The sequence below is a fragment of the Megalops cyprinoides genome, chromosome 3, assembly GCF_013368585.1.
Source record: "Megalops cyprinoides isolate fMegCyp1 chromosome 3, fMegCyp1.pri, whole genome shotgun sequence".
Classification (NCBI taxonomy): Eukaryota; Metazoa; Chordata; class Actinopteri; order Elopiformes; family Megalopidae; genus Megalops; species Megalops cyprinoides.
In genome coordinates, this window is record NC_050585.1 from 23,055,346 (window position 1) to 23,070,646 (window position 15,301).

General features: G+C 47.9%; 1 protein-coding gene across 2 annotated transcripts; it reads left to right on the top strand.

The window, feature by feature from the left end:
• The first annotated feature begins 4,101 nt into the window (after nucleotides 1-4,101).
• Nucleotides 4,102-14,974, top strand: LOC118774689 (eukaryotic peptide chain release factor subunit 1). Of its 2 annotated transcripts, none has more exons than XM_036524115.1 (11): nucleotides 4,102-4,293; nucleotides 4,694-4,802; nucleotides 6,482-6,657; nucleotides 8,022-8,161; nucleotides 9,008-9,146; nucleotides 9,402-9,592; nucleotides 10,465-10,594; nucleotides 11,001-11,174; nucleotides 11,292-11,356; nucleotides 11,631-11,778; nucleotides 12,575-14,973. In XM_036524115.1, the coding sequence occupies exons 2-11, from the start codon at nucleotides 4,717-4,719 to the stop codon at nucleotides 12,655-12,657; spliced, it is 1,332 nt and encodes a 443-aa protein (XP_036380008.1). In that variant the 5' UTR covers nucleotides 4,102-4,293; nucleotides 4,694-4,716; the 3' UTR covers nucleotides 12,658-14,973. The 2 variants fall into 2 exon arrangements, with proteins under 2 accessions (XP_036380008.1, XP_036380009.1); XM_036524116.1 differs by lacking the exon at nucleotides 4,102-4,293 and adding an exon at nucleotides 4,301-4,539 and having other exon boundaries at nucleotides 12,575-14,974.
• Nucleotides 14,975-15,301: the final 327 nt, after the last annotated feature.

A 15,301-nucleotide genomic window follows, 5' to 3' on the forward strand; every position in this document is an offset into this window, starting at 1 on the left:
TGCTCCATTTCTTGTGGCATTAATTGGCAGAAAAGAGACGCTGCTGGGTTTCTTTTAAATTGCTGCACAGTGAAAGCACTTCCCTCTCTCAGGGCGAGAGTATGGTTCCTGTGAGAGCTTACCAAGCAGTCAGTTCTGCCTCTTTCCGGCGGGGAGGGATTCCTTATTACTCATTGCTGCATCTGAGCTGCACGGAACGTTAAATTAAAGCAATGTGCAGGCCTCTCTGTGAGCCAGTCAGTCTGCGCGCTTAGCATCGCGACATGCCCACACTCCCAGCTTTTTCACTGCTCTGCTCTGATTCACAGCTTCTGCTCTGTCTGACATTGAGGCAACTTTAGGTGCTTGTCACTGGAGATAAGCTCAAGTAGTTAAAAAAAAAAGCCACACTCATTCCTAAATCCCAAGACCCAGCGACACAGAATCAGTTCCACTGACTTTAAACTCTTTGTAAGGACTGTTTCGACGTCTGAGGTGTTCCAGTGCTTGTCTTTTATAACCCCAGTGACCAAACTCTGATGACACTACTGTCAGGAGCTAATTCATATGATCAGCATGTGAATTGCATTATCTATGCATATGAATTTTCACCATTGCAGGAATTTTGGTCAATGAAATTCTCAATAAGAAAACCATCCCAGTCCTCACTCTCCATTACAATGTGATCAAAATTCAGTCACATTTTGCAGAGCTCAGAAAGAGCTCTTCAGGCAGGGCGTTCCTTTGGAGCTAATGCCCTGGGCTGATGGGACACACCTTCATAACACAAATGTTTACACCTCAAATAGCTCATTGGGGCAACATAGCAAACCTCCCTGAGCACATCTGTCTTAAGGGCAAGGATCCTAACCCAGTGAGATCACAAGGTCTATCATTACCACTGATCAAGATCTCAAGGTCATTCATTACTACCCATATAGATTAAAAGACACATCTTTCAGTATGCTGAATGATATTATGATGAAATCAGTGCTAATGATACAGATGAGCTGCATGGACAAGCTCTGCCATGACTTTCCCTGCTTTTGCACTGGGAATGATCAGACTCTCCTCACATTTCCACCAGGGATAATTTGCGATTGGCAACTATCATTAATGCGGCCAAAACCTCTGCACATTGGGAGGCTGCATCTGTGAGCTGGTTAGCAGCAGCACACAACAATGACGGCAGAAGAAAAAGGGTGATACCGCAAATTCTCTTTAAAAAGGCCAAAGCCTTCAGCTGGGGCCATGGTCCAAAATCACACCTGCTAACTCCATTCTCTTCAGAGTCTTCACGTTCCAGTGCTCTCTTTCTCATTGGGAAATATTCCTTTTGTCCAGCGATGCTGTAGGTATGCGGGGCTCTCCTCTTACACAGAAAGCACACAATGACTTGAATGAGCCTAAGGTCACAGGAGCCTGGTGGACTGGAGTTATGAGGTCATGTCATGTTGTAATCCAGCACGTGAGAGGCTGCTGTTCTCACCATCATCTCTGGCTGTGTCCTATCTGAGCACTTTTAAAAAGGAGTGAGAACTGGGGCAATTTTGCATTGCACAGCTTCACAGACCAAAACCCTTGTGGTCACAAAGTGCAGAGGGGTACCACAGCACAACATTTAGCCCAGCCAGACCAACCCTGGAACCGCTCCCATCCAGACCAAATAACAAATGAGACTGGAGCAGCTCACAGCGCACTGACACCACAATGCAAGTGGAGACCTGCAGGCTAGATCTCCTGGAAGCAGCATTACAGAGTTAGGTGTTACTGAATGCATTACAGAGTTAGCTGTCACTGAATACATTACAGAGTTAGGTGTCACTGAAAGCATTACAGAGTCCTCCTGTTAAAACAACGCAGACTGACCTTATCCCAGGGCATCGTTCCATTGATATGCAGTGCAATAAGAATTTCAGTGAAGCAGGAGGCCCAAAGACCCAGAGGACTGAATAAACCATATTCTGGCAGTAAGTGTGAGAAGTCTCATTGACACTTCCTTACAGGAGAGAAACCATGACCATATGTGGCACGGGGAAATTTTCCTTCATAAAACACCTTCATTTCTGCATAAGCATGAGAACACAATTTCCACACTGCGTGGGGAAATATACAGCCAATACAGCTACAGCCAGCAGAATTACCTTAAACAACACTAGCAAGCACAACAACATCAGCATATACATCCAGGGAGGAATATGCACCAGGAGTGGGGGGAGTGTTCCATTCATTGAAACAATTAAGAATTGGCTGTCAAAGGTAGACATACATCTTCAGTCAATGTAGATACAAACACAGGTGCATTTATTTGTAAAGAATTGTGCTGGTTCCATCAGTGCAGTTCTGAATGCAGGGTCCAGTGAGGCCCACAGACAGGCAGTGTCTGTCTTTGGTAGTGACAATGTTTTCCTGCAAGATGGGATGCACTATACAGACAGTTACTTCATTTTTACGCAGGCCTGGCCTGGCCTGGCCTGGCCTTTATCATTATGACTAACTGACATCTGAGGCAGGAGCCCTGATTTGCCGTTACTAAGCAACGTGACCCCTGATACCAGGCTGAAGGATGTCTGTAATGAGGTCACATGATGAGGATGAAAGCGAAACTCAGAGCCCCAGCGACTGGCTGGAGGCAGGCCCCCCTCCAGAGCAATTTCACCATCACACTTCAGAAGACCAAAATTCCCCCGGATGCCCTGCTCAAAGCTCCGCTATTGTCCCCTCTGAGGTAAATACGCTTTCCTGCTGTTCATCTCAGTCAGGCAGAGGAGGTTGGTGAACAGCTGAAGCAAGAATGATATCCTGCCTTCACAGGCAGCATTTGACCCTGACATTGCCCATGGCTGCTGCTTCTAATTACTAAAGCACAGTAGGCTGGGCTCATTTGAATCACTCATCCAAAATACAACACCAACCTACATAAGACTGAATAGAGTGTCGGTATGAATGGGCAATTTTCAATTTACACAATCAGTTTAACAAAGCATTATAACAGTATAAGTCATATATACATATACACACCTGCAAGTCCATGTTAACACTGAAGCCATGTTCATCATCATGAAATCATAGCCACATATGCGCACACATTGGCGACACCTGCTGGATTCTCAGACAAAGTGACTGAACTTCTTGGCATTTTTATTTGTCCGCTTTTATGTACAATTAAATGTTCAACCAAATACATACATGCAATGCATTGATGACCTTCACGAACCACTGTTCTCGATATACGTCAATAGAGTTACCCAAAACATCGGAGCGATAGGCATTTGATAGTTCATCTGTGACATCACTGAGCTCTCTTCCATGAATTATTTTCCAGTTGCTGTTTATTTTTTTTTTTTATCTTCAACTGTCTAAAGGTTACTAGACGTCAGACTAAGAGAGCGCAGACCCTGTTGTACTCTACACGAGCAGACACAGCAAACGCAGTGTCTTCTTTATAAAGCCTGAGCCTGTGCCTTGAGAGAGGAACTGTTAGCTACACAGACTAAGTGTTATTGAGTTATAGTTAAGCACTCATGGATCTGTTATAGTCAAATGGTGAGTGCAGCATAATCTATATTGGTAGCTTCTTGCCCTCGTTGCGTACTGTAGCGTCTGCTGTTGGAGATAGAATTTAAAATGAGTCTCACGGGCATCAAATTGTCCGACTCTTAAGAATCTCTTATGATACAGTATACAATACAGTGTTCGTAAAAATGACAGCGACACTTAGTTTTGATCTTGTTTATTTGACAGAAACACGGCTTTGACGAAAGCTTTACATAAACACCTAGGTCAGAGAGGCATTGCTAATCTGACCAACGAATTAATGTCTTTTCAGGGAAATACCGCATGCGGTACTTGTCAGTTTCAATTACCTGTGTTAATTACCGGTGCTTTTGTAACTGGGGTTCTGTTCAAGTGATACTTATATCATGAAAGTGCATGTTTTTCTTGTATACATTCAGCATGTTTAACAACGCCCATGGTGTTGAAACTCACTCACTGTTGTAACCATTGAAATCAAGCCAAGGCACAGAGACACACATTGCACTACATGTCCCACAAGCAACTTCGTCAGTTAATTCCGCCCACTTCCTCTGCAAGGTCATCGTGGTCCAATGGCTGAGGTCCGAATCCGCTGTATCTAAGCTGTTTCCAGGATGTGATCTTAACCGGAATTTTGATTTCCTCCCCCCACGTGAGCCCCCTCGCACCACGCGCAAGGGAGCGAACCGGCTCGAGAAGCAACGTCACGCAGCAGCCGAGAAACTAGCGCGAGCGACGGCCCAGGCACAGAGACCGAGAGGAGCGGCGGAGTCAGAGGCAAGTACGGAAGGGCCGGACCATCTGCGCGGCTGTTAGGGAGACGTGACATGTCTGCGGCCGGCTGATCGGCTGCAGCTAGCACAACGTTAAGAGAAGGGGAATCGGTTTGGGCCGCGCTTCACTGGTTAAGGGGGGGAATTAGGTGGACTCTAGGGCCTGGGAGGGATCCGTAGGCCTTGGCAAGCAGCGCAGTTTACTGAGATTCGCAGCCCGGAGAGTGGTCTCCCCTCTCGGCTAGTTCGGGTGAGAAGTGCTGGTAGTCAGCACTGTCGGTTTGCGGGGGATTAGATTAAATGTCCCAGGGCTGATTAGTAAGGGCTTGTTTATCAGCGGAGCATTGTTCCATGTCGTTCATTCCCGCGTCACCTTCCATCTTCTCACGAAACTCTCTCTTCAGGTGCTGAGACGATTACAGGAAAGATGGCGGACGATCCGAGCGCAGCGGACAGGAACGTGGAGATATGGAAGATAAAGAAGCTGATCAAAAGTCTCGAGGCGGCGCGGGGGTAAGCAGGAGAAATTGGTTCGGGTGAAACCGGGAGGTTCGCGACACCGACCGGAGGGAGGCCTCGATGCGCATGGACAGACTTTGAGCGCCGGCGGTAACATCTGTGTGTGTAGGCCGAGGTCTGAGGGGTGGAGCGCGGACACCACAGGATTTACGGCAATCGGAATCGGGGTTGTGGCGTTTGAAAGCATAATTTGTTGAACCCGAATAGATATAAGTTTGTATTGGTCTGAGCGGTCGGGTCCTCGGTGCCGTCGTTAATAACTGAGGCCTTGGCATTAGCCGGGGCCGCTGCGCTATGATCGGAGAGTTCCTCACATTGCTGTTAGTGATGTAGTTAGCTGGAAAGATAACGACTTTTTTTCCTGTCATAACCGGTAATTAGGACCGGTGTATTTAAAATGTCATGTCTTGTAAAACCGGGCTAATTTGCTAGCCAGCTTACAAGCAGTTGTCTCACCGTGATCATCGCAGTGTTTTTTTTTTTTTTTTTTTCGCTGACCGCTCACTCCTGCCGCCAGCGTGTCGCGCCGTGGGGATAAAGTAACAGTGGTTTCAGTCTTGGGATTAATACTTTTCCAGTGCGAATGCGTTCACACGGCGCACTCTGTTGTAGCTCCTATGGTTTAGGGGTAGATTTAGTCTAGCTAACTAAAGGTTTCGTCGCGTATTGTTTACACTCGGCCAGTTCTGTTTGTTGTCCGTGTGTTGGCAAGTTGGTAGTCACCCGTCATTTGTTACTGCGCAACGTCTCACTTGGCTGTGGGCTCGTTTAGTTTTTCCCCCCTATGTTCTTTGCGTGATTATGATCTGTTTGTTCCCGGGATCGGTTTAGAGCTGGGCGGCGCAGATCCAGTGATGTTTATGTTGAATGGATGGACTAATAACGGGCACCGATGATTACACTGAGTCGCCCATTCGATATAAAGATCTGAGGATTTGCGCAGGACCCGTTACGAAGGGATGCCCCTGAACCAGCCAACGAGGGCGCTTAGTGTGGCGTTTAAAGTCACGGTGAAACGCAGTCCTTGGACCAAGGGCAGTGCCAGTGTGTACAGTACGTACGGTTCAGTGGTGCTGGCGAGGGGAACAATGTGGAATATGTGAATATGCGAGGATAAACAAACAAAAGGTTTGGGGCGGGGGCAACCCACTCTCCACCTCTGCCGTCATTGGCTGAGTGAGTAGCGTTCATGAAACGCTGGCCTCGGGTTTTTCTCACTATGTTCGTTTACCCCCTTGCTGCCACTCAGTAGGTCTGACTCGCGTCTTACCTTGCTGTCTCTGGAATGCACTCACACCTTCCCTTGCTTTGGAAGATCGAGTGTGTTTGAGTGTATTTTATGTCAGAACAATTATTTAAAGAGTGCGGGAACTGACGTTGCTATGTATGGCTTTTTCCTACCAAGGCAGATCTGTTTTCTAAATGTGTTTTCCAAGTGTTTTGGTCGTGATGTAAATGTGATTTTACTCTGTAAGCAGTTTTGTTTGTTTGTGTGCTGTATTAATGTTCAGTGTGGTGGTGTTTCCAGTTCAACAGGAAATCCTGTAGTTGAGACCCACACCTGTGAATGCCCTGTGTTTGATCAAGAGTGTGTGTGTGCGAGAGAGAGAGTTTGCGAGTGGTTTTGTATCTGTTTGTGACATTCTGACTCCACTGGACACTCTGATCACCAGGAATGGCACCAGCATGATCTCCCTGATCATCCCTCCTAAAGACCAGATCTCTAGAGTGGCCAAAATGCTGGCAGATGAGTTCGGCACAGCCTCCAACATCAAGAGCAGAGTCAACAGACTGTCTGTGCTGGGCGCCATCACCTCTGTACAGCAGAGACTCAAACTCTACAACAAGGGTGAGGAGAGCGTGTGTGTGTGTGTGTGTATGTGTATGTATGTGTATGCGCACGCATGTACAGCAGTCTGTCCCCTGGCAGGATAGAGCTGGTCACTTCCACAATACAGGTCTATGCCTTAAGAGTGAGTGTCCTCAGCCTAGCTTCACCTTGTTGAGTCTCCACTGGTGGCTGCACACCTGCTTTCAGTATCTCTTTTCACACTGATTTCAAAACCTAAACTGAGCAGAACCATGGCCTTCTGGCTTCACAGCATTTCCATTTTATCTGTCAGGGTCAGTGGCAGCCATGTAAGTGAACTGTGATGAAGCTGGTGCTAGCGAGCTGTTATAAAGATTGTGTGTTAGTGAACTGGAACCAAATTCATGTCATAACCATATTCACATTTTTGACATATATTACTGCTAAAATAGATACATAGCCAGTGTTCAGTGTAGCCAGAGTGACAAAATCATAAATATCATTTATACGACACTAGCACGTATAGGAATAATTGTAATAATTAGAAGACTTCCACAAGTTATGAGCACATATTGTACATAGTTGACTATCCTGGGGTTAGGTCAAAGGTAATTGGACTGACAGTCACAGCGGGTCACCTGGCAGTTCCTTTTATCCATTGAAACTTGCAAAGGTACCATGTGTTTAGTAAAGTCAACGGCAGACTACAGTTGAAAATGCCAATCCATCACACAATGCTAATGCTGTTATTTACCTTTTTGTTTATTGTACTCTGTGTCATTAGCGGCCGAATATCAGTTATTTCTTCAGGAGCTGTTATTTAACTTTCTGCAGTGGTTGTGTGTGTGTGTGTGTAGAAGTTTGGTAGGTGTTAATATCCGCTGATTTCCTGGGCCTGGCAGCGGGCAGAAACAGCTCTTAGAATGGAACTGAAGCAGAATCCTAATTTGGTTCTAGTTCTACCTTGTGCCGGATCCGATTGTGAGAAACAGTTGGATGTCTGAGTTTTTTCAGATGAAGGTAACCAGCTGTATGGTTTTCTCTAGTCTAGTTTTCGGTCTCGGGGCTATTCATCATGTTTCAGTTCCCTTCAGTCTGAAATGTTTCATCTTAAAACAAACCACCTGTTTGCTTATGCTAAAAGTTTTTTCCATATGCTTTATTATCATGGTTAGCAGTTTGTCATTGCTATTTTAGCTGCCAGACATCAAAAGTGGATGCCTAGCTGACTTGTAGACCTTTGAAAGCAGTTAGGATGTTACACCTGAAACCGTGGTGGGAGGGAGTGGGCAGTTTGGGTTTATCCAGCACTGCGTGTGTCCTCATACACGTGTGTGCATGCATTATGGGATGGGTGATTTGCTGAGGGTGTGGGCTGTCCTGATTAGACCTGTCTGTTGCAGTGCCCCCTAATGGACTGGTGGTGTACTGCGGAACCATCGTGACAGAGGAGGGAAAGGAAAAGAAGGTCAACATCGATTTTGAGCCTTTTAAACCCATTAACACTTCCCTGTACCTGTGTGACAACAAGTTCCACACTGAGGTAAGAGCCCTGTGTCTCTCGCTGCCTTGAACTCATGCACAGCTCCGCTGAAGAGGGAACAGCCTCACACACACACACACCCGAAATGTGGGTTTCAGCCACAGGTTTCAGCAGTGCCCTCTTAGGTGGGAAGACATTTGAGGCGTGGCACAGGGGAGACGCACAGGGGCATTTGAGGCGTGGCACAGGGGAGACGCACAGGGGCATTTGAGGCGTGGCACAGGGGAGACGCACAGGGGCATTCGGGGCATGGCATAGAGATGCACAGGGGCATTTGAGGCGTGGCACAGGGGAGAAGCACAGGGGCATCCGGGGCGTGGCACAGGGGAGATGCACAGGGGAATTCAGGGCCTGGCACAGGGGAGACGTGTGGGGACGTTCGGGGCGTGGCACAGGGGAGACGCACAGGGGAATTCAGGGCCTGGCACAGGGGAGACGTGTGGGGACGTTCGGGGCGTGGCACAGGGGAGACGCACAGGGGAATTCAGGGTGTGGCACAGGGGAGACGTGTGGGGACGTTCGGGGCGTGGCACAGGGGAGACGCACAGGGGAATTCAGGGTGTGGCACAGGGGAGACGTGTGGGGACGTTCGGGGCGTGGCACAGGGGAGACGCACAGGGGAATTCAGGGTGTGGCACAGGGGAGACGTGTGGGGACGTTCGGGGCGTGCCACAGGGGAGATATGCAGCCGCATTCGGGACATGCCCAGCTGGCCATATGGGTGGAGTGCTGAGCGGTCCGAGCAGCTGAGATTCCACTGAGTTGGATCAGCTGCTGCTCAAATCCAGTCTGTCAACTGTGCGTTTCAGTTCACTCTCTCCCTCTGTCTCTCCATCTCCTTCCCAGGCTCTCACTGCTCTGCTGTCAGATGACAGTAAGTTTGGTTTCATTGTGATTGACGGCAGTGGCGCTCTGTTCGGGACGCTGCAGGGGAACACCAGGGAGGTGCTGCACAAGTTCACTGTGGACCTGCCCAAAAAACACGGTAACTCCCTGACCGCACGGTGACCACACCACTGATCGACCACCGACTCTAAACCTACCCAAAAAACAGGGTAACTCCCTGAGATGGTTGTTGAGTCAGTGTGGATGCTGGTGTTGAACTCTCGAACACCTGAATATTTGTTTTCTCATATTGATCATTCAAAAGCCTAACGAGTTTGCTGTCTCTGTTGGGGCCCAGGATGGTTTCTCCTGTGTCCTGTGTGGTGAACGTGGTCCCTGTGTGTCTCTCTCTCAGGGCGAGGTGGTCAGTCGGCTCTGCGATTCGCTCGGTTGCGGATGGAGAAGAGACACAACTACGTGCGGAAAGTGGCAGAGACGGCTGTCCAGCTCTTCGTGTCCAACGACAAGGTCAACGTCGCGGGCATGGTTCTGGCCGGATCAGCTGACTTCAAGACAGAGCTAAGCCAGTCGGACATGTTCGACCCGGTCAGTACACAGTAACGAACTAGTTTTCAGCCTGATTAGTGTGTGGTCACCTGCTGGTGTGCAACCTAGTCTGTAGACAGTTGCCAGCGTGGCTTTGACCAGCAGGGTTTGGATGTGGTGTTGGGGAGTGGGGAATGGCTTTGACCAGCAGGGTTTGGATGTGGTGTTGGGGAGTGGTGAATGGCTCTGACCAGCAGGGTTTGGATGTGGTGTTGGGGAGTGGGTGAATGGCTTTGACCAGCAGGGTTTGGATGTGGTGTTGGGGAGTGGTGAATGGCTCTGACCAGCAGGGTTTGGATGTGGTGTTGGGGAGTGGTGAATGGCTTTGACCAGCAGGGTTTGAATGTGGTGTTGGGGAGTGGTGAATGGCTTTGACCAGCAGGGTTTGGATGTGGTGTTGGGGAGTGGGGAATGGCTTTGACCAGCAGGGTTTGGATGTGGTGTTGGGGAGTGGTGAATGGCTTTGACCAGCAGGGTTTGGATGTGGTGTTGGGGAGTGGGGAATGGCTTTGACCAGCAGGGTTTGGATGTGGTGTTGGGGAGTAGGGAATGGCTTTGACCAGCAGGGTTTGGATGTGGTGTTGGGGAGTGGTGAATGGGTTTGGTGGGAGCAGTAGACCTCAGCAGTGTTTGTCTGGATCTGTATGCTCCTTGTCTCCCTGGCGAGTTATAGATGAGTTTTAGTTCCGTGAAAGATCAGTGAAGATCTTTACTCCAGGGTCCCAGGCCTCCATTCTTGTGTATAAAAACAAGAATGTCTGTTCAGGACTTTGTTCTTACACACAGCATGTGTGGCTGTGTTTATCGTGCTGAGTGTGTTGGGGATGGGGGATTTCTGGGCTGTGTTGGGTTGACTGTTTCTCTCTGCTCAGCGGTTACAAGCCAAGGTCCTAAAGCTGGTGGATATCTCATACGGAGGGGAGAACGGCTTCAACCAGGCCATCGAGCTGTCGGCAGAGGTGCTGTCAAACGTCAAGTTCATCCAGGAGAAGAAACTCATAGGTACTCATGAGTTCTGTGTGTATCTGTTTCTGCCTGGATTAGAGGCTTTTTAATTCTGAAGTGAGAGCACGAGCCAAGAGGGCGAAATGAAGCCACAGTGACCGAGGAGGTCATGAGACATTGTTTGTATTTTAAAGGTGTGCTCTGGCCACTGCTGTGTGTGGACGCGCGTTAGATCTGCAATGCCCTGAGTGAAGGCTAGGAGGCGATGTAGTTCAGCATTGTGTAGACCCAGAAGTAGAAGGGCAGATCGCTGACACACTGGCCGGTGACACTGTCCAGCTTCTTAATGCTCCTCAGGGTAGGACAGTCACAGGTGAGAGGGCGTCTCTCTCCTGCACGGCTGCAGGTGTGAGGACGTGTCTCCTGCACAGGCGCGGGTGTGAGGCTCTGTCTCTGTTCCCAGGCCGTTACTTTGATGAGATCAGCCAGGACACGGGGAAGTACTGCTTCGGCGTGGACGACACCCTGAAAGCCCTGGAGATGGGCGCGGTGGAGATCCTCATCGTTTACGAGAACCTGGACACTATGCGCTACATCTTGCGTTGCCACGGCGCCGAGGGCAATGCCTCCGAGAACGGTATCCGTGTGCTCACACATATGCACCATGTAGGGTCTCCCTCTCTCCATGTCTCTGTGCCTCTAACTTCTCTGTGTGTCTGTGTCTCTGACTCCACTGTGTGTCTGATGGTTCCAGATGAGAAGACCTTGTACTTGACGCCAGAGCAGGAGAAAGACAAGTCTCACTTCACAGACAAAGAGGTGAGAGCTGCGTCTGCCGCCCAGACGCTTACGTCATAGTGTCATTATCTCTAGACCAGAAGATGGCATGTTTTGCTGGTTGGACCCTGCTGTTGTGCGCCTGAGAGAGGCTCTGTGGTTGAATTGCCCTGTGCAAACAGGGCCCTGACCTTTGACCTTCAAAGAAGGTGTGCCACTATGACAGGTTGCCCCAGATACATGCTGATGAGAAAATCTAAACTGAAATGATGTGAAGCGTGATTGGTGTCTGTGTGCTCTCCCTGCATCTTCACAGACGGGGCAGGAGCATGAGCTGATTGAGAGCATGCCACTGCTGGAGTGGTTCGCCAACAACTACAAGAAGTTTGGTGCCACGCTGGAGATCGTCACAGACAAGAGCCAGGAGGGGTCGCAGTTTGTCAAGGGCTTCGGGGGCATTGGTGGTGGGTGTTGAACTGACATCAGTATTACTGCATTCATCTGTGTTGTTTGTAGTGTTGTAGTAATGACCAGGAGGGCCAGTTCCAGTATAAGTGCTGGTTATACCCAGTCATGACATGCAGGGTACTTACTGAAATGCTGAGTCACCCCAGTGTTGCTCAGGTCAACGATGCTCCTCTTTCAGGAGGGAGTGAAGCGTGCTCCTCCAGGACATGGGCCATCTTTTGATATTATGAATCTTTTCTGATTCTAATTCAGTTATGTTGTGCTGGCATGACTCACGAAGCGCAGTAATGATAATGTTAACCTTCTGATTGCATGGAAAATTACTTTTAAGATGAGCAGAAAAGTGCACAGTTTACAGTTACTAAAGTTACAGAAAGTTTATTTTTGAACATGTTTGTTACATATCCAAATGTATGGAGTGTGGACCTTTGGATGAACCTGGTGTAACTGATTGAGCAGTGCCTAAAACAGACGATACGTGTTGGCATAGCGTTAGTATAGCTTTGCCATAGGTGCCCTCATGCACTTTACATTACATTATTGCCATTTAGAAGATGGTTTTATCCACGGCAATATACATATATTACAGTATGTTATAGCTGGATATTTACTGAGACAATTGTGGGTAAGTACCTAGCCCAGGGGCACAGCAGCAGTGCCCCAGTGGGGAATCAAACCGTCAACCTTTTGGTTACAAGCCCTGCTCCTTACCACTATGCTACGCTGCTGCCCCCAGTAGAGGCCTGCATGAGGAGGGCATGCATCCTAACCCCCCTCTCTTCTGCTGTGCAGGGATCCTGCGCTACCGGGTGGACTTCCAGGGCATGGAGTACCAGGGAGACGACGACGAGTTCTTCGATTTGGATGACTACTAGGTAGTCGAGACTTGAACGAGATTTCAGAATTTAAAGGAGTCCCTCCCCCTCACACGGTGATCGAAGGAAAGGGGGAGAGAGAGAGGGAGAGAAAGAGAAGAGAAGAACGAGTGAGAACAGGAAAAAATGTTGCATAAAAAAATGTTCCCCTGCCTTAAAACACCATGATTCCATCTCTGGTCGGATAGAACTGCTCCACATTTTTCTCTCCAGTGTAAATTAATGCGATGAAGTGACAGCACCCCCTCTACCCTGCCCACGGCTCCACCCCCTGCCCATTCCTCCACCTCTGACCTGCCCACACTCCTCCAGGACTCGCTCTTCTTACATATAAATATATATTTTTCTTCATTCTCCTCCCCCATCCCTCCCTACTTGATTTTTTTTTTTTTTACTGGCATCTGCTGCTGTTGTGTTTTATGAGTTGGATTTTTTAAGCTGGGTTTGTGTAGAGGGTAAAAAATGTATTAAATCTGAACTGCTTAACAAAGCCACCTCATGCAGACTCCCATTTCATCCAGCTGGGTTTGGTAAATCTCCTGCTATGCTGTGTGGCAGACAGACTGCGCCCCCTGTCCACTTCAAGATTCAAGTTTAGTTATGTTAAATTGGGGACCACACAGGTTCTCATTGGTTATCCTACCATGTGAGACATAATGAAACTGACCAATAGGAGTCCTGGAGTCCTTGTCCTGAAGGATGTGTGAGGAAGTACATCTCAGTAACAGTGTGTATGAGAGAGTGTGTGTGTGTGTGTGTGCACGCGTGTGCATGCGCATATCAGAGTGAGTGTCTTGTGGTCAGTTTGTTGTATGTTTGGTCAGTGTTCCCCTCATACCAGATGTAAACCTCAAAATTTGTTCAGAATGATAGGTAGTAAATCTAGCCATTCTTAAGAACTGAAGCATTCTGGGTTATCTTTATGGGTGGAGGGTCAGGTGGTTTCGGTTTGATCTTCATGTACCTGACTGGACAAAAAAGCTGATTTTAGTCATTATATACACATGAATATAGGTATTTTCCAAATACTTTTATTGGCTTTAGGGATCAAAAGATAGGAGAACAGACTGTGATAAGACTTAATTTTTATTTCCTGCAATGGCCTTGACTGTAAAACTCTGTTGCACAGCTGTGTGACCCATCTATTTTTTTTGTTAATCAGGTGAGGTCACTCATAAATTCTACATATCGGACCACCAAAGGAATGTGTGGACTGTAGTGTAACTAATATATAAACACAGATGCATTAAAGACGCCAGAGCGTAGGTGTGCAGCTGGTAAGGTCTGGCTCACAGGGTAGATGGAGCTGCAGTGTGGGACAGGCGGTGGCTTCAGCTCAGCCTCAGAGCCGCTTCAGCGTCTGCCCCTGTCATCCATAATGTCTGTCTCTGAGGCCAGATGCACGTCAGCATAGGGTCCAGTGGGCGTGGTGTCGTAGGGACAGCAGTAACGCACTGAATGGCTTCTTGAGGATGATGCCGCCGGTCCATGCTCTGTCTGTGGGGAATGGCGTGTCTTTGGTGTCTGTCTTGTCAACTTGCATAGCCCTGTTATTCCTGTTCCACCCCATCACTAGAGCGGGGTGAGGTTTCCCCAGCTAGGATCACAGTGGAACCACTGAAGCACACGTTGTAACATTTCGGTCACATCGCTTTGTTCCTGGGGCTATGGTGCGGTCATTGTGCGAGAACGCTCTTGCGGTCCGGTCGGTATGTTAGTGGAGCTCCCTTGTGACCGTGGTCGTCTTTTCCAGTCCAGTCGAGGGGGGACTTTTCATATCACTAACAGCAGAGCAATCCTCCCCTGCAGTTTCCTCCTCCTTACGGCTGTTAATTTATCTTTATTTTTTGTTTTCATCATCAGCTCTTTTGTATGAATTGGTTATTATAACTGGCCACAATTATTAAATGTTCTCATTGTTTGCAAAATTGTTGTGGAGATTTTTATGGTTGCCTCCATGCATGTTTTACAGATTTTGGGAGTGGGGGGAGTCCTGATGTCCATGCAGTAGAATGTCCCTATGTAAATGAAAGAGATGAATCACTGCATGCTTTTTATGTAAAAATTGAGAATGTAGTGCCAGATTGCATGTACATACAGACACAGCTTGTTGGTGTCTGTATTTTTTGTCTGAGATTTGTTTTAAAAGCAAATGTTGTACAGGTCTGCTGTCATACAGCAGTTTCCTTTTCAGATTTCCCTGGATAAACCCTCCTTCACGGCCTGACAGGTGTCAGCTTTTTCCCATCACTGGTGGAGGTTGTGTCTAAAGGAAATCATTTTAAGTGCTCCCCAGATTGTTTGCTGACTTTAGAATAAAAGACATTTTGCACAGAACAGTGATTTTAGGTGCCATTACAGCTTTGTCTTTTCAGATATCATTGTGGGCAAGGAAGAATGATTGGCTTGATGTGGTTATTAATACACATTTTAAATGTATGTATGTGTATATATCTATATATAATATTGATGATAAACACTATTTTGTATTTAAATACTTGATCTTGAAACCATAAATATACCTCACCAAGACTCCAGCACTGAATCAGCATTCCAGCCATGATGTCGCCTCGGTTACGGATTCGGTTTTTATCTTTGACTAGGCGTCGTGCAGCTTCGTTTCTGCCTTTCTCGCCCGGAGAAT